The sequence below is a fragment of the Varanus komodoensis genome, unplaced genomic scaffold, assembly GCF_004798865.1.
Source record: "Varanus komodoensis strain SLA01 unplaced genomic scaffold, ASM479886v1 scaffold10, whole genome shotgun sequence".
Lineage (NCBI taxonomy): Eukaryota > Metazoa > Chordata > Lepidosauria > Squamata > Varanidae > Varanus > Varanus komodoensis.
Window position 1 is genome coordinate 27,044,721 of NW_025335269.1, and position 19,813 is coordinate 27,064,533.

A 19,813-nucleotide genomic window follows, 5' to 3' on the forward strand; every position below is an offset into this window, starting at 1 on the left:
ATTCTAATAGTGCAGATGGGATGTTTAGACACCACTCCCTTGGTAGACACTTCTTTTACTGAGCACCCACTACCACAAAAGCTTGAATTTTTATTCTATCCTGACATATCTGACAGCAGGAGTAAGACTTAAATGATTTTGGAAATGTTAAGACAAAAAATATAGCACAATATACTGTATGTTACACAGGCTGCCCATATAGACTTTGCACATACACAATACGGTTTATCAGCATAGATGATATTGCTAGAAAAAATGGAAGCAGTATAGCAAATTTGATACATGCATTCTGAATATGTCATGCCTTCAGAGATAAGTGCTCTTATTGTTCTCTTTTTTCCTAGATAACTCAGTTCAATTTGCTTCTGGGTAGATTTGGTACAGAGGATCATTTTGAAACACACTGTTCTCTGCTTACTCTAATATTAGCCCTTCATCTAGGAAAAGCATGCTAAATGTAGCCATTATCTCAAAATTCAGGCAGAAAGGGTTCCCCTCAAATTATTTATAGATGCATTCTGAACTGATTTTAAATGTTTCAGAAAACATATGGTTGTGACAAGTCATTACTACAACAGTAAATCCAATATCTTTGCTGAACAAATCCGTAGCTGTGGAAATGTTTTGGGGAGAATATTCTATTTTATGTAATGGAGCAATTTTGCCACTTATTTCTAGTAATAATATTTTGCAGCATTTGGAAGTGTAGAACTAAAGATATATTTCAGTGAATATCAAGGAAGTCACCTACCGAATAAGAACTTGGAATGAGGTAGTAGAGGACATGAATTGAGGTCTAAGGGTGGTCACAAGAAAAGGATTTGCAGTGAATATAGGAAATCTAGTCCTAACTAGGGCAGCCACACAAGGCTGTAGTCCTATCCCTCCGCTGAACACAATGAGCCAGCTGACATGACATGACAATCCAGCACAGGTTAATTCAGCCATGGGACCTGTTTTGTTTTGCTGGGTGCTCAGCTTACTGCGTACTGTGTCATGTGAACTGGGGTGTCAGATATTGTTTGAGAATTCAACAGCCATCCAATAATCCCTAAACAAGCCATAGGTTGTCTAACTCTTGGGTACACCCTATGTACTCTGGCTAATATCACATGATAGCCCATGACAAGCCAAGCACCTGCTGGGACCGCAGTGGCACTTTCCTAACAGTTAATGTAACAACTTAACTCATGGTTGCCGTCCCACTAATAATAGCCAACATTCGTAGCAATTACATGTAAACTGCCCAGAGTGTCATTGACTAAATAGAAATGATATAAAATGCAATAAACAAACAGGTTAGTAGGGACCACATGCAAAGCACAAGTAGGGCAGGTTGAATAGACAAACAGATATCATGATCTACAGTAAAACAACCTTGTAATTACAACAAGTTTAGTACACAAAGTTTCCCCTTTGTGTGCAAAATATAATGAAAGCATTTACTGTAGTATGATTCTCTTATATTGAAGGATAAAGGCCAGTTACCACAAAACAAAAACCCATGGTCTAATTAAGCTACAGAGAGCTGTCTTTATCCATAGCTAAGCCATGGTACTGCAACCAGACAGTCGAAAGCTGCATGGCTTACTTTTGAGGGTCATGAGTTGTTTTTGACTGCTCTTTGCCTGCTCCCACCATGTACCCCTGGAGACTTTGTGGCGCAGGAGAGCATGCAGCTTTTGGCAAGGCTTCCAAGAAGGTATGGCAGAAGTGGCCTCCTCCAAGTATGGGACTTTGGAGAGAGGTGCCGCATCAGTAGAGAAGAGAGCTTCTCTGGGGATAGTTTGGGCTGCATACAAAAAGCATCCCACCACTGATGTGGAAAGCATTTTCTTGGGATGAGCTGAACTGCAGAAGGGAGAAGAAAGGCAGGTCAAACCCTCTCATGACTCTTGCCAGGCAAACTTTGGTGGCTGGAAAATGGCTAGTGAGATCATGAGGCAAGGGGAATAGTTGGCTTTTGTTGCCAAATGACAATGTAGTCTTTTGGAACAAGTCATTCTCAACCCACAGTCATAGATTTGCATGTCACAACATAAGGTACCACCCCCCCCAAAGAATAATAGAATTTAAAAACAGCACTGAATCGTGGAGTCTCAGCATGGCTAACAACCTTAAGTTAAGCCATTATGTTTGGCTCACATGAAAAAATAACCCATGATAGCAAGGCACTGTGACTTGTTTTATTGTGGATTGTTATGCTATGTAAACTAGGACAAAGGGTCTTGGTTAAATAAGCTTGTTTAAGCAGTTTGAAAATTGTAACTTTAATCATTAACGTAATGGAATCTCTCCTGACATTGAAATTTAAGTTCCAGATGAATGCATACCATAAGCAATCTGCAATTTCGAAAAGGTGAAATTGGCGGAACATCAACTAAGGGTCTTTGGGTGTCTTTTATATTTATAAATTTTATATTGTGTAGTATGATATAAACATTACATGAAAAGAACATGGGATGGTTGTTGATTTACTTACCAAAGAGAAGTAGTCATGGATCTTTGTTCTGTAGGGAGAAAATGGTAAAACAAATCTTGGGCCATAAACCACCTTTCAGCTGTGTTCTCTAATGCCTGGATCTGATAGCATTCCAAGATTTTAATCCTCTTTTCTTATGAAAGATCACCAAACAAAAGCTTCTCTGATTTACACATTCTCTGCCTATTGTTATGAATTGCACATTTCCATTTTATAGGATTCAAGCTCAGTGACTGAGTAAACAGACAAGAGCTCTCTACCTGTGTCTAGGTAGTCTTATGTGCATCTCTGGTCACTCAGTTTTATAGCTACAGCTGTCCCTGAATGCTTGCAGTATATGATTTCTGACAGGACGTAAAAGAAATGTTAGTCTTCCATCCCTTTTGTAAGCTTCTGGACCTTGAAGAGAATTCAATACCCAGTTATGCACGCTTATACTTTGTTAAAATCAATAGAGCTGCTGTGTGCCTAACCCTTGTACTAAATTTTTGCTGATGTTTAAAACCCCTTTTAATCTCTCAGGTTCTGGCTGTCTCTCCTCTCGTATCTCCCTTCTTGACCCCTCTGCTCCGTGCAGCTTGATATGCTCCCAGATGACATGTCTCTGTTCCCACCACTACCCTCACACGCTCTCTCCACCTGGTTCTTAGAAATCCCTGATGGAACTAAATCCTATCCTCATCATTATTTTTCTGCATTTGGAAGCCATAAATGTCTTATCCTTTCCTCTCGCCTAATTATGCTCCCTGCTCTTGGAGGGTCTTTTAACCTTTATTTCAACCCCAACACTCCATGCACTTTTGGAAGGAGACATACCACTTCTGTGCTTTTTTAAGTGGCTACCCTACACATGTGCTCAGTAAATGTACCATGGTCATTGAAGAATAAAAAGGGTGGTGTTTGTTTACCTGTCGTCAATAATTCCCACAACCGAAAAGCTTTAATGACTGAAAAAATAGTAATATGTTACATCAAAGGCAGTGGTTTTGAGAGTTCAGCTACATACTAAGTATGTTTGCCTGTACATTTTCCTATTTTCAGCTCAGTGAGAGATTTTATTTTTGATTTGTAGTGGTGAACTGTTCAGATCCAGGCTTTGTGGAAAATGCCGTTCGTCATGGACAGCAGAATTACCCTGAATCATTTAAGTATGGAACCAGTGTGATCTACCACTGCAAGAAAGGATTTTATCTCCTAGGCTCTTCTGCTCTGACCTGTAAAGCCAATGGTTTGTGGGACAGATCATTGCCCAAATGTTTGCGTAAGTATTCAATAAATTGAACCAATCTGGCTCATGGGCAGGTGGGGAGGTCAGAAGGCCAGGAACATCAGTTGTCACAGGGCACAATAAATAGTATATTTCTCAAACCTCTTAGCAAAAGGCTTGTGGTACCATAAGAAAATGTCCTTAGCAACTTTTCTATTCCAACTATCTATTATTTATAAATATAAACACAATAAATGCTACTGATATCCATAAATGAGAATAGGGCATGTGGGTTGATTGCTATTTTTATTCTGTAACTCTTGTGCTTTTACTGTATTTTACCGTGTTTCATTCTTTTAACCTATTTTGAATGATTTTAAAATCCACCTTGAGTGTCATTTTTGTTAGTACGGCAGGTTATACATCAAATGAGTAAATACATATTTAAGTCCATTTAATGGCCTGCCTGTAAATTACATTGTATATCATTCAACTAAGGATGTTTGAGAATTCCATGTTGGGGATGCAATCCCAAAGGATTTTGCCAGTACAGTCCTGATCCGACTTCATTCCATTTCCCACCACTGGCATTAACTTGATTTATAGCAAAACAGTCCATGCGTGGACTTTGGATTTTTTACAATGGTGATGGCAATTTGCATTCCCATGGGATTGCATTGTTGTTGTTGTTTGGAACTTTCAGCCTGCAAAAGGTGGGGTTCAGGTTTTCATATTTGTATAAATATAGGTGGAGGGGTTACATTTTGTTTTATTTTTTTAAATCAATGATCACAAGTCTACTTGTCTTTATGCATCCAGTTGCAAATATCCTTGTCATGGTCACCCCGTCCAGATGGTACTTTGTTTAGTCCTCCACTTTGGCATTGCTCAGAACCATTGTGTGGGAATTACCCAAGTGGGGGATGAAATTGACACGCTCTTTGTTAAGTATGGGATTATGGTTCTGCTGGGCTAAACAACTTAGTGTTTAGCGGGGTTGTATCCCAAGGGAATGTGAGGGTAGCAAGAGCAGATTTCAAGGCAGCATGGCTGTAGCATGGAAGAAGAGAATGAGAGGTCCAATTTCATTGCCAACGGTTTGTATTAGTAGTCGGAGAAGTACATATCAAGGAAATATCCCAATGCAAATGAGAAAGATTGCCACAGAGCCTAGTGAGGCCCTCTTTGCACGTGCCTCTTCAGGATGTGTCTACAGTCTTTTAAATATTTTGATTTGTGTAAGCTCTGGTTTAGGTTGCATAGGTAAGAGTGTGATTTGCTAATATAGCATTGTACAAGTCACCCTGGTCCAGCAAGGAAAAATAGTAGAATTATAACATGCCTGACATGATTTTGAGGTCCAAACAAGTCTCTTTTCCACATCCCCTTATTTTTACTCTGGGCCAGTCATTCTCAGCCTGTCCTACCTGACAGGATTGTTGTGTGGATAACTAGAGAGGTGTAGGAGGCTTATATAAGCATCCTTGGGTTGCTTGTAGGAAACAAAAGCAAGATAGAATTGAATAAATTGATGAAAATAAACATAAAATAGATAAAAGTGGAGCAACGTATTTAGAAATAAAACATAAATGAAGCTGGCGAATACCCAGTCCATCAATCCAGAACTAGAAATAATAAGGAAGCCAACAGAGTGTGTGACAGAGGCCCCAGACTCCAAATGCAAAAGGGGGTGTGAAGAACATGAAAAGTCTATACTTTCACAGGACTAGGATCAGCCAAAAGAAGTTGCTTTCTCAATATGGTTTGGCTTACATAAGGAACCAGTCATGACAGAATGTATATGAATGCATTTTTCTCCTGTTATTTTCATATTGCTTTATGCTTATCTTCTAAAGGTGTTTTAAATTTTCCCTCCCATCCAATAGATATTGCAATATAATAACTAATTGCTTTTTTATAACCATTAGTAAAACTAAATGTGTCAGTAAGCCTTAGTTTGTGCCTTAGTTTTAACCCCATCTCTGACTGTCTTTGTACTCTACGTGGTACAATAAGTTGGCTGGCTCAGTTCATAGGATGCATTAAGGCTACCAGTGATCAAAGGCTGCTTTGATGAAGGTAGGAGCCACAAAAAGCAGTGGGAGAGGTGAAGAGCACGGCAGATGGGAGTTTAGTTGGTATGGTATCCTTTCAGCTAATTCATGATGAAGCTAGAGGCAATACAATGCAAACAACTGTTGTTTTCATGATGCTAATCCCTTTTCTTCCCTACTGCAGCAATATCTTGTGGACATCCTGGTGTTCCAACCAATGCAGTCCTCTCAGGAGACAAATTTACGTTTGGATCTGTGGTTCACTATTCTTGCACTGGAAGTCGAACACTCATAGGAAACACGACTAGAGCATGCCAAGAAAACAGCCGTTGGAGTGGAACGCTCCCTCACTGCTCAGGTAGCTGCATCAGAAACCAGCTAAATGTGACCTTGCAGCAGGAAAAATTAGAACAATTCATTTGCAGAACTTTTCAACATTAAATAAATTGATGGTTTAATTAAAAGAAGAAGTCAAGTTTTGCATTTTCATTTTCATTTCATTAAAGCTGGTTAGCTCTTAAGGGCGCCACCATATTGTCTCGCCATCTATAGATGTGAGTGGCTGATTTCAGAAGCTTCAAATATTCCCATACCCTGCTGGTCGCCTGCTGGGAGGGCAGGAAGACCAACAGAGGCAATTTTTGTCTTTCTCCCTGTTGAAAGATTTTCCTCTGAGGCTGTCTAGTGGAGTTGTGTTGGTGGGGGATGGCCTGGGGCTGGAGAGCCCACAAGATTGAGTGTATCCAGGCCTCTCCTCTTTCCTTCCTTCCATGCCTAGCACCACACACCCCTTTTCTTCTGCCCATCCTTATCGGAAGTCATGGCACCAGTCTCTGTGCGGAGCCCCCTCAGAGCTTCCTGTGGTGCTGGTGAGGCAGGCAGCGGGGAGGATCCAAGTGGGGGCTTTCATATCTGAGGCCGTTATGTATCCAGTTGGATGCTTGTTTAGGAATCCATCCCCCTGCCCCCACGGACTTCTTCTTATGCTTGAACCAGTCCTGCAAAGCCAGCCAAGTGTAGAGGAAGCCCACCGCACCACTGGCATGCCCTCCCTGTCAGATGCAGCTACCCAGATGCAGCTGGCAGGACATGGAAGGAGGGCATTGCCAGTGGGCATGCCAAGGACCATTCCCAGTGAGCAACCTTCTTCCGCACTTGGTGCCGTCAGTGGAAGCAGTGCTGAATGTGGAGGAAGGCAGTGCAAGTGGGTGTGCCAGGCACCATTCCTGGCGACCAACCCTTTTCCCTGCCCGGTGCAGCCAGTGGTGGCACACTGGGATTGGACGAGGAGCACTGGTTGCGCAGCACGTGGGTCTCAATTCCTGGTAAGTGCCCCATGAACACGGGAGCTTGGACTCCAGGCCACTAAAAAGTGGAGAGCCAAGCCAGAAATCCAGCCTAAACAGATTCTTCACACATCCCTTTATGAAAGAAACCAAGAGCAATACAGCTGGGGGGCCAAACTCTCTAATCAGACTGGTCTGCTAGCAGGGCCACCCAAGGCAGGAGGGTCAAAGCTGAGATACCAAACTGAGATGCATGCAGACTAGAAACTATAAAGCAAGCACAGTTAAACATCTCAGCACTTGGTGTGAGTGGATGCAAGTGGACTGGAATGGGACATTTTCAGTCAGACAAATGCAAAGTGTTTTACTCTGGAAATGAAAAACTCAAAAGAAACAGAATGACTCTACTAGTGAGGCAGGATGTAGCATAAACAGTAAGGATTGTAGTGCAAAGCCTGACTGAATCTTATCAGAAATCTTGGAAAGCTATCAGCAGAACCATCATTTAAATCTATATTCCAACAACAGATGCAGAAGTGTCCAAGAGGAAATGGATAACAAGACAGGTGAATGGAACACAAATGTAGACAATGAGGCAGAATCCATTGTTGTGGGAGAATTTGGCCTTGGAATGAGTGGGGAATGACTCATAGAATTCTGTGATGCCAACAGCCTGTTTTTCGCAAATACATAGGCAACCAATCATAAGACTGTACAGAAGAAGAATGGCAAAACACAACTTGAATAAAATTTCTGAGGAATTTAAAGACCATGTAAAGAAAAGAATTGTATTACTGAACTCAGTTGCCCACGAGGCAGAAGAACTGTGCACTGAAACCAGATATAGTATTAGGGAAGAAAGAAAGAAGACAATTCCTGTAGCTAAAAGAAAGCAAACAAACAAACAAGCCTAGATGTATGACAGAAGAAACATGCGTAATTACTATGGACAGGCAAGAAGTAAGGGTTGATGGAACTAGGGTCAGAATCCTGAAAACATTTTCTTTTAAAGCAGCTATCATGTAGAGACAAAAAGAACTATTACAATGGCCAGTGCAAAGAAATAAAAGAAAACCACAAAAGACTGAAACAATAGAGCTCGTTCAGAAGATCCAAGGAATCAAAGAGCAGTTCAAACACAGACTGAGAATACTAAAAGACCAACAGGGGAATATACTTTCTGACCAGGATAAAATAAAGAGAGGGTGGAAACAATATATGGAAGAACTATAGAGTAAAAATAAAAATTTGACAGGCTCCATCAGAGAGGAATCCTATGAGGAGCAACCTGCAATATTAGGAAGAACCTGCAATATTAGAAAGTGAAGTGAAAGCTGGTCTGAAAGCACTTGGAAGGAATAAAGCACCCAGAATAGCAGTACTATTCTAAGCTTCAGTCCAAATCCTAACAAAAATATGCCAACAAATATGAAACACTAAAGAATAGCCCACAAACTGGAAAAGTTAGCTATACATTTCCAATCCTCAGGAAAGCAGATGCTCAAAGTATTGCAACAAAGTATTTTGTCCTATATGGAGTGAGAAATGCCTGATGTTCATGCTGGATTCCAAAAAGGAAGAGGCACTCACGATCATATTGAAATGTACATTGTATCCTGGAACGTACCAAATAATTTCTAAAGGTGATAAGCCTATGCTTTATAGGCTACAGCAAAGCATTTGAATGTGTAGATTCAGAGAAACTATAGATGGTCCTGAAAGAAAAGGGTTTGCCTCAGCACCTGATTTGTAACCTGTTTCGTGGACAAGAAGCTAGGGCAGAATATGGAGAACAGAATGATTCCCTATATAGGCAAAGGCACCAGACAAGGATGTATGCAGACTATATCCTTTTGTACAAAGAACATATTGTAAAGAATCTGGGTTAGGACGAGAGGAAGATGGATGTAAAATTGGCAAAAGATACATCAATAATTTAAGATATGCATTTTATACCATTGCTGGCAAAAGCAGCAATGAATTGAAATGAGTTTTGATAAAAGTGAAAGAGAGTGCAAAAGGAGGACTGCAGCTGAACATGAAGAAAACACAAGCCATAGCTGCAGAAGAACTACAAACTTTAATGTCAACAATGAAGACATTGAAATTGTGAGCTATTTTGCATACCTTGACTCAATCTTCAATTCAAATGGAACCTGCAGCCAAGAAATTTGAAGACTGAATCTTGTAAGGACAGGGTTTGCATATGTATGGCCAAAACAGCCATTGAGTCTTTAGAAAATAGGGCTCAACTGAAGCACTGTTTCTGTAATTATACTTTATGAATGCTCCCATATAGGAAAAGTCAAGTGCTCACAAACTCCTGACCTATGGAAGGTATTTGAAAAAAATCTGTGTAAACCTCTTAGAAACTGGAACAGAATCCTGTGAGGGAATGACACCCTCACCATTTTTTTTTTCCTGCTCCACTGATTTCCTTCTATAGGCGGTGGGTTCTATAATTAGAATAAAATAGAATCATATAGTTGGAGCCAGCCTAGAAGGCCATCAGGGCCAACACCTGCTCAATGCAGGACTCAGGATTCTGTACGTCCTAGAAGAAGCCTCAGGGAAATGCTCATTTCTGGAAGGTGGTAAGTCAGTAGAACTTCTTTCTGCTGTAGGGCTAGGAGTGCCTTTGCCTCACTTCAGCTTGGGAACCACTGTGCATTTCCAGACAATGACAGACTTAGTCAGTGTGAACCATGCCTTGACCTTGTGTTTAGACTACTGCAATGGGCTCTGTATGGGGCTGCCTTTGCGAAATGTTCTGCTGTGTAAGAAATCTGAGAGTAGAGACTCATTCTTGCTCATGTTGCTGCTGGACACTTCCTGGAATAATAAGAGAGAAAGGGAGGCAGTGAAATACCCCACAATAAGCTCATTGTTATCATGTTGTGTATACTCAGCCTATGTGTTGGCACTTAAAATATCTTTGGTGTACACCTAAGAATATATGAGAGTGTGAGAGGATCTTAATGAAGTGGTATGAAATAGTCTTATTGTATATGCTTCAGGCAATTGGCATTCAACTGTATTGGAGCATGGAATGACTCTACTAATTATCATTGTGATTCTGTTTACAGGAAACAACCCAGGATATTGTGATGATCCTGGTGTGCCATCCCATGGGTCAAGACTTGGCGATGAGTTCAAGATAAAAAGTCTACTACGCTTCTCTTGTGAAATGGGTTACCAGCTGAGAGGCTCCCCAGAAAGAACATGTCTCCTGAATGGATCTTGGTCTGGTTTGCAGCCAGTGTGTGAAGGTCAGTAGTAAATGCAGCAACATCAGTTCCAAAGGAAAGTGCAACCACACCTCCTGACCCCACCCCGACATTGCATGCTGATCCAGCTCCTCCTTAATTTCCAAAGATGGTTTCAGAGGGGGGATGCTTATATCCTGGGAAGAAGGACCCCTTACCTTTTCTGCATTTTTCCTTGGAAGCATTATTCCTTTTCTAATGTTAAAACATTTTGTTTTCTTGTGGCTGGTGGCTTTCCCAGTATCACAAGTGAAGTCAATGGAAAGTTGATCTCTTTAAAAATCTGTATCAGCTTATGATAGAAACCAAATTGACTTTCTTTTGCTTTCCCGGCCATTCTCACTTGGACAGCTGTATCTTGTGGAAACCCTGGGACACCAGCCAATGGCAAGATAGTCTACAGTGATGGGATTTCCTTCTCCAGCTCAGTCATCTACGCCTGTTGGGAAGGTTACAAGACTTCAGGACTAACTACACGGCACTGTACAGCCAATGGGACATGGACTGGCACTGCTCCAGACTGCACAGGTCTGAAACAATAAGCTGAAGGACAGAAAATCATGTCTGTACGGAATGCAAAGAAAGGATAGTGTTCTCATTGGAATTATGATTGCCATCATGATCCTCATCACATAATTGGCCAGCATCGATGACTTTAGTGCTAGTATAACATGCCCATATAAGTGACTTCATGCTAGTGCAAGGGGCCACTGGCACGATGCTAATAGCATTAGCTGAGGTGATGGGTTTTCTGTGGAATCTCAGAGTGGCTTTCCATCAGTGGTCCCTCACACTAGTGCAATATAATTTACTCTAGTGTTCACATCACATGGGATGTTGCCCACTATTTATTAAATTGCTTAGACACCTCTCTCTAAAAAGGACTTGACATGTCTTACTGTGAAACTTAAGACTTGCAAAAAGTTAAAAAGATTTGAAGTAATTTAAAAAATCAACAGCAGCATGAGATGGTAAGAAACCACACCATATGTTGTCAAATGGCTGGGAGAAGAAGAAAGTCTGCACCTGTTCCAGAAGGATAACAATGTTGGCATCAGGCAGAACGTATGCCCCTCCAGGAAGCTCCTCTGCCTTGTTTCCATCCTCTGGCATTTACTCAGATGCAACCTCAGATGTTGATCACAGAATACAGGTAGATTCTTCCTAAGAAAAGCGGAGCCCATCAGGTACTGCAGTCCAGAGCTGTGTAAGGCTTTATAAGTCACAAGGAGCACCTTGTATCTGGCCCAGCAGAATACAGGCTGCCAGTGCACACAGGAAAAATCAGTGTTATACTCTCAGACCTTCTAGTCCCCTCTATAAATCTGGACACCACTTTTTACTCAGGCTATAAGAGAGAAGGCACTTTGCATTCATTATATGAGATTAGCAGGGTTGACTTCCCAGTCACTATATTTATATTTTTAGCCTTAAGCTGCTACTATCATATATACGCTGTGAGTCAGCACATCAATGCACTTACTTTCAAGTAAACGGACATAGCACTGGGCAACTTTGCTGGAAGTTCATCTATGTGTTTTTTGGCTTGTTGGTCCTACCTGTAAACATTTTACAATGACACACATGAAATTAAACCTGCTGTATTAATAAACTGACTAAATGTAAGATCCACTTATTTTTATGTCATTCATGTGCACCCTTTCAAATATTTTGTCTAATAGTAGCATTTAGTATTTGATAGTATCACTGTAGTTAGGGGATATAACTTTAGAGGGAAAAGAGCGGTATTTAAAATTATCCCTCTGTTCTTTCAGCCTTTACTGGAAACAATCCAAATTTGGAGTTTATAGAAAATGAATATATAATAATGGGAATGCTACCTGCAAAGCCAAATAGAGACTGTGACCTACAATTTATACAGAGGTGTTCATGTGCCATTGACATGAATGTGGGCCTCCAGGGGCTTCACTTCTGAGGATCCATCTATTTGTTCCTAATCCATTAAGACCCCTATTATACATGTTGGTATCCGCAGGTGCTATTCCAGGGCTCCGTATGATATTTTGCACTCTGGCAGAAGCACCTCTACCCCACCACTTATGCATGTGCACGGGCATATTGTTAAAACTCACTTGAACTAGGAGTCACACTGTGGTTCAGCAGGGGGCTGCTTGGACTTAAATGGACACTAGCATATACAATGGTGTATGCAGATTGCTTGATATTGTTATCTATTTAGCACATGTGTTGCAGGATGCTTCACTGATTATATTAAAAGCAAGGCATGTTTTTGCTGTTGTTTCCGCACTTAGTGATCAGTTGTGGAGACCCGGGAGAATTGCCAAATGGCATTCATTTTGGAAATGATTTCTCCTTCAATAAGACAGTAACCTATCAGTGCAATCCAGGATATCTGATGGAACCTATCAGTGCATCTACTATACGCTGTACCAAAGATGGCACCTGGAACCAGAGTAAACCCGTCTGCAAAGGTTTGGGCTTCAACTGGCTTATAAATCTTATTTTACTTTCACATAATGGTTTCCCTATATTTGTAAGAAACTTTCTCATTAGCTTTAATGTAAGTGCAGGATGAAAGCTTGTAGTATGTATTTGCAGGCTTTATGTGACAATCTGGACACAGAAATCAAATTGCAGAAACCAGAACTATTAGAAGTAGGGAGTAAATAAATCATCAGCTTGATGCCTTTCTATAATGTTGGGGTTTGTGCCAGTGGCAAAAAGAGGAGAGAGTACTTCATCCACATTTCTAAAACTGTAGAAGAAAACGTGGTGCAGAATCAGTGCTCAGGGAGCATTTGAAGGACAAGTAAAGATGGAAACACCAAATTTTAAGAGCTGATTCATTCCTTCCGGTAAATTTAAAAATTCTTCTTATAAAACTAGAATTCAGGAAAAATGGAATACAGAACACACTACTGTAACTGATAAAAATGCAGTAATTGTTTGACAGTTTTGATATTATAATTAAATATCCTTTTCGCTCTTTTTTTCCTCACTCTCTTCTGTTCTTTTTTGCCTTAGCCATCAAATGTGGTCCACCTCCCCAGGTGCTATATGGAAAAGTGGAAGGAACTGATTTTCACTGGGGATCAAGTATAAGTTACAGCTGTGCTGATGGATATCACCTTTCCAATTCTGCTATCATTTCATGTGAAGGACGAGGTGTATGGAGAGGAGAAGTCCCACAGTGCCTGCGTATGTTTATTGGGATTAAACTACTCTGTTTAAAGTATTACTACATGGTGTAATGGTGTGAAATCAAGAGTGGGAAAATTAGGAAAATATAAGGGCAGAAACTAAATGTTATCTGCGAGCTCAGGACAAGTGGTGGAGTAGCAACAGCCATGTTGATTGGAGAGCTAGCAGAGATGTTGCAAAGTGCCCAACTGTGTGATTTGGTTAGTGCAAATGACATTGCACTAGCAGAAACTAGATTCTGGCTAATCATGTTAACCCTTTGTTTGAGCAACTGGCTGTGCATTTTGCTTGTGTGAACAGCTGGTCAGCCTGTTGCATAAGCATATTGGGGAATTGATTGCACAGCAGAACGATTCAGTGGAGCTCCACTTGCGCTATTTTAGTTTGTGGAACAACACAGAGTGATACTTACAAGCAGTATTTGACCTCTGGAGCTCTGTAATGCCTAACATGATAATCCAAAGGTATTGGCATGGAATCACTCGAAGCAGGAAAGCTCTTCTCATTGGTCTGAGACACTGTAGCATTCCAGACTTTGCCACCAAAATAATTTCTGTCATCTACTCTTCCAAGTATTTTTGTGAGGAAAATTCTTAGTGCAGAAACACTCTTAGATAAGGATGGGTGATTTGAATAGAATTCAGCCACAGAAATAAAATATTTACCAGCACATATTACACTTCCATAAGATTGCACATTAGATATCTATTCCTCCCACTGACATATCCACATGATTCAGTGTGGAACCCTTCTCCTTTATTCCTGTTTCCCATAGTTCTGTCCTTCTTTTACTCTATTATTCCTCACTAATGAACCCACAGATATGGATCACCAATGTGAATTCTACACATACATTATACAAATGGGGATCCAAGTTGAAGGGACTTTTTGTGTGGGTGTGATGCATGGGTGTGATGTAAATGCAATACTGCAAACAGATCATGGTAGCAATAACTTAACATTCAGAAATCCCGTTTTTCAACCAACACTGGTTTGATCCATATTCAGTAAGCAGAGTGATGTCTTCCTGGCTGTATCCACAAAGGTATCTCATGTCTACTACACTTCCTGTCATGGTCCTTCATTAATCATTCTCCCTTTTTTTTTAACAGCCATCTTTTGTGGAGAGCCTGGTGTTCCAGCTGAAGGGCGACTCAATGGTAAAAGTTTCACCTACAGATCTGAAGTATCTTTCCAGTGCAGACCACCTTTGATCCTGATAGGATCTTCCAGGAGAATATGCCAAGCAGATGGTAGTTGGAGTGGAATTCAGCCAACATGTATTGGTAATTGCTAGAATTATCTATCTGTACTTTGCACAGATGCCAGTATACACACAGAAAATGACATTTTTTCTATATAGCTGGATCTCTTTCTGTAGCACATATAACATGAGCTAAACTATCATGCAAGAAACCAGACAGATACCTACTCCATGCTGATTACATGTGTATGGAAGCTTTTGCTGAAGGTAGTAAGCCATAGTAAGGTGAAGCAACAATAAGTAGGCAAGTTTCGGAGCAGAGTGATAATCAGAAAGCTATTTATGAAGAAGGGCAAGGGCAGAAACAGTGACAGGAAGCTGTTCCATAAAAATACTTCCATAAGAAAGAACTACAATAAGAAAGTATAGCAATCAGCAGTGATTCCGATGAGATTCAAATAAATGGTTTTGCAGAGCAGTGAATGGCTGCTATACCCACAATCATGTATTGCACCCTCAACAGCATAGCTCTTTAGCAGTGTGAATGACTGTGTCCCAAATGATCAAACAAAGTCTTGATTCATGTATGGCTCATCCATCTTGACCTCCTGCTTGGAACAATCTATTGACATAATGTGACTTCTGGCCAATCTAAATACGAATTAAGCACAGTGATCCTATATGATCCTGTCTGAAAGTTTTTCCTTTCTGAGAGCTGCGGCTAATCAAACCATCTATAAAAGCCCTAAATAAATACAAATAAAGGGGGGGAAAGCATCCATGGTCCTGGGGAACTCCCTATTGGTCTAGGTAGATATGGCTAAGATTTCAGGTACTGTGCCTAACCTACGTGGTGCATGAGTGCGTAAGGGTGCAATCCAGTGTGGCGTAGTGGTTAAGAGTGCAGGTCTGGGACTCGGGCGATCTGCCTTCTAATCCCTGCTTGGCCATGGAGCCAACTGGGTGACTTTGGACCAGTCGCAGACTTTCAGCCCAACCTACATCACAGGTTGTGGGGATAAGACTGAGAGCAGGTGGAGGAAAATGATGTAAGCCACTTTGATTTCCTTGAAAAACAAAAAAGGTGGGATATAAGTCTAATAAATAAAGAATTTCTGAACCCTCATTCCTGGAAGGAAGCTTCACTTGACACTCATTTCTGGGACTCATTTCTGAGTAAACATGCCTTGGATTGACTCTTAAGTTGCCCTAACCATAAATCTTAACTTTGTACTCAATATAGACCACCCCTCTCCATTTCTTAGAAGGAAACATTTTGACTATATAACATACTACTATATCCTTTTAAAGGTTTTATATTTGTAAATTTGCCCTCTTAACTTCCAATTTAGTCTTTGTATGTACAGGTAGCCAAGGAGATAACTTGATAGCTAAATAGCTGAGAAATTCCACTCAGCAATTGGTCATTCTAACCAGCTCTTGAATGTTGGCTGGCCCTTGGGAACAGCTTGAGATGGAGCACAAGGTGCCAGAGCAAGAGCAGCGGATCATCAGAATGTGGGGAGGGGACTTCACAGGAGCAGAAGTTCCTGTCTGATCAGACTGGATGCCAGCAACCTGCAGGTCCATACAACTTCTGATACAGACCAAAGTAGGTGGTTGCCCATTCATTACAAACCGTACCTGGGCACTAAATATATTTATGTTTAATCAATCTAGAACCCCATGCTCGTAGAGATTTGCTGAAGCTTAGAAAAGAGCTTATAAACCTGCAGTTTGTAAGATCAAATGCATCCTATCCTTTGAGATTCTTTATGTAGATTTTCAACATCTTACAGAATCAGGTCAACATGATACAGATGCAAATCACCTGTGTGCCCCTCTGAAGTCAGGATTTGTCCCAGTGGGAATGTAAGTGAGTTTTGTGAGAGATTTTTTTTAAGTGCTTTGATCAAACAAGTTCAGATTTAAAAATCAATTACTTCCTAGAAGGAGCCACTCTATTTAAGATTGACTTTAGGAATTGTTCCATTTCATGTCCAGTAAGGTGCTTGGGACAAAATGACATTTTTGTCCTCTGAGCTGCTCCAGATTTAATTGTGCATTTCAAGGGACTCTTCTGTCCCCTGGGTGTTGGATTGTGTGGGTCCCTTTAATCAACACTTTGAAAACCACAGTGACTGACAATATGGAATCCATGTGTCCTTTGAAATGTATCGTTTGCAATTCATCTTAGTGTATCATTCATAGTTTTCTTTCTAAATTGATTCAACTTATTTCTAGGATTGTATTCTTTTCACCCATTGCTTGTATTTTTGCCCCATCTACCCACCAAGCAATCTTTTTTACCCGAGACCATTTCAAGAATTTTTTTCTGCATGCTTTTTTTCATCCCAGTATTTCCCCAGGTTGGGTTTCTCCTATATCCTATCCTGTCTCCCAGTTTGTAAAGGTAAAGGTCACTCCATTTACACAAGAAGACAAAGCAGTTCCGGAGTCTCCGTTTCTGTCTCCATTTCACAAATGATAGCTGTGAAGCAGCTTAGTCCTGTGCAATGAAATGACTCTGTCCCTATGGGTAGACTTTTTGATTTTTATGTTGGTGACACTAAGTTGTTTTTGTGCTCCAGGAAGCTGTGGCAATGGAGAAGCAACCACTTAAAGTAATAAGTCTACCCTGTGACTGTTGTTTTTCCTTTAAAATATCTTGTCACAGTTAAAGGAAGTGCAGTTTCATTCCTTGCAAACATATTGCTACCTGTGAAGGAACAAACCATGAAGACTGCCTTAGCAGCCATGTTAATCTGCTCTAGAACTACTCAGTACTCTAAGCACGTCACTGAGACCAGGAAGATTCAGAAAAGGGAACAGGGGAACACGCACACACTTTACATCATGCAATTCCATTTAATGAGGAGAGAGGCAAATTGATACATAAGTAGAAAGAGAAACGGCTGGGGAAGAGGTTATATATATATGCAGTGCTTTTTTTGTAAGAAAAAAGGTGCCGAAACTCATGAAATGATTTACCTTTCACACGTAGTCAATCACTGTACACACACCCACACACGTCAGTTGTGTAGCGAAGCATAACGGTCACCGCCCGCAGTAAGCACTCAGCGTGCGACCACACGGCCAATCACAAGCCGAGCAGCGCCATCACAACCAGTGCGGACGAAGTACTCATGCTTCAGATTCGACACACAAGCAGCCCGCATGCACCGTTTTAATGATTTTGCCGCCGACCTGCTACGCTCGACAGGGCAATTCAAATCCATGTGGACCAAACATCAAATTTTCAAAAGTTATTTTTAAAAATCTGTTGGAAATTTGGAAAATCTGTTGAAAAAAGGTGCCGGAACTCTGTTCCGGTGCATTCTATGACAAAAAAAGCACTGTATATATGATTATATAGAGGTTGTGTGTGTGTACATACAGTAATATAACATTAAGGCACACAAAGTTGGCCAGGGAGGTCGTTCATCAGGGAAACTGCTGCCAGCCGCTCTGTGGCCACTGAGAGGGGAGCTGGGATTCTCTCCATGTGTTAAAGCACCAGGAGGCAGAGGCATCCCCCATTCTGGGCTACCAATGTCACTAGAGGAAACCCTGCAATCAGGGGCTTTGTATTCCTGGACTGCTAACTGCAGGTGTGCTATGCCTCCCTGGGCTTCCATCTTGATCGCCACTCAGAGATCAGCAATCTGCTACTTCACCAGTCACTGTTCAAATAGTTATTTATCCAGTTTTCAACAGGTAGCTGTTGCTTTGCCTAATTGTACTTCCAGAAACAGGATCCCTAAGAGGAGTGATGGAAGAGGGTGGAAGTCTCCAGCTGGGGGCAGAGCTTCTTGAGAAGGAGCAGGCTTCTCTCAGCCTGCCTCTCACATTTAGCCTCCTTAGGAACAGTAAGTGCTGTCCCGGGAGTAAGGGACCTTATATATATAATGCTGTATGTATGTAAGGGCAAAGATGAGGGGAAGCTGAAAAGGAAAGATCTCTGGTCCATAAGAGACTCAGACTCAGTGCAGAATCCTCTAGCTGAAGTCAAAAGGTGTCTCCATGACTTGGCCATCCACCTTTCTCATGATGAGTTGTACAGCGTGTTAGGCAGCGTGGCTTCCTTGGAAACTTACACAGCACCATTGTGTAACAGGAATCTTCCTGTTTTCTTTGAGAAAGGTAGATGGTGCTTAGTCTTACTAGTCTTAGTAAAACTGTTCATAAACCTGTTGCATAAGTCACTAAGGGCTTTTGATGATGAGTTTCTCTATCACTCTAAAAGTTACAACTGATCAACATGTTCAGATAAAACATGTGGTGTGGTTCGTCTAAAACATTTCCACTTCTTAGGGTTTGTTTGTTTGTTTGTTTGGTGAAAATGCTGTTATGGAAGTATTATTAATAAGCAAATAGAGAATACACTGTCATAATGCTAGGTGATAGTGTTCATTTGTGGTGTGCGTTAGCAAAAATGACTGAATAAAGCAGGCTGAATCCAGAAAAGGAAGGCCTGCCAGCATTATAGAATCATAAACACATAATGCCCTGCTAAGCAGACAGAAATCTAAAACAGCATATTGAATTAGGCCAGACTTCTGACAGGATGAAGCCACCACCAAGATCACTAGCTGTTGTTGTTAGTCGTGAAGTCGGGTCCAACCCATTGCGACCCCATGGACAACATTCCTCCTGGCCTTCCTGTCCTCCACCATCCCCTAGAGTCCACTTAAGCTCACGCCAACTGCTTCTGTGACTCCATCCAGCCACATCAACCTCTGCCATCCCCTTCTTCTTTTGCCATCTACTGCTCCCAGCATTAGGCTCTTCTCCAGGGAGTCCTTCCTTCTCATTAGGTGGCAGAAAGGTGAATTCAGTCATATTTTTACACAAATGTGTACACACATGTATACATCTAAAATTACTTGACTCTATGGATCTGCTTGACAACACCCCTCACCCCCTGTCTCCAGCTGTGCCATTTTCCTCAGAGATGGTTGTTGGTGTGTTATTATATTTATAGTATAATAATAATAATTATATCTATATATTACATAAATGTATATATTTAAAAAATAAGAATATGAATAATAAATTTATATTCTGTCTTTTTTCCTTCTTGTGATGGACCCAAGGTGGCTTATACCACCCAATTTTATGCTCAGAACAA

At 41.0% G+C, this 19,813-nt stretch overlaps 1 protein-coding gene across 1 annotated transcript in view; it reads left to right on the plus strand.

Moving 5' to 3' along the window:
- CSMD1 (CUB and Sushi multiple domains 1) overlaps window positions 1–19,813 on the plus strand; it is a 909,441-nt gene that overhangs the window by 864,028 nt on the left and 25,600 nt on the right. The window contains exons 56-62 of the mRNA XM_044419148.1: window positions 3,555–3,743; window positions 5,928–6,101; window positions 10,116–10,298; window positions 10,647–10,823; window positions 12,569–12,748; window positions 13,302–13,475; window positions 14,591–14,764. Of these exons, the coding sequence (XP_044275083.1) occupies window positions 3,555–3,743; window positions 5,928–6,101; window positions 10,116–10,298; window positions 10,647–10,823; window positions 12,569–12,748; window positions 13,302–13,475; window positions 14,591–14,764 (1,251 nt within the window). The remainder of the gene's footprint in view (window positions 1–3,554; window positions 3,744–5,927; window positions 6,102–10,115; window positions 10,299–10,646; window positions 10,824–12,568; window positions 12,749–13,301; window positions 13,476–14,590; window positions 14,765–19,813) is intronic.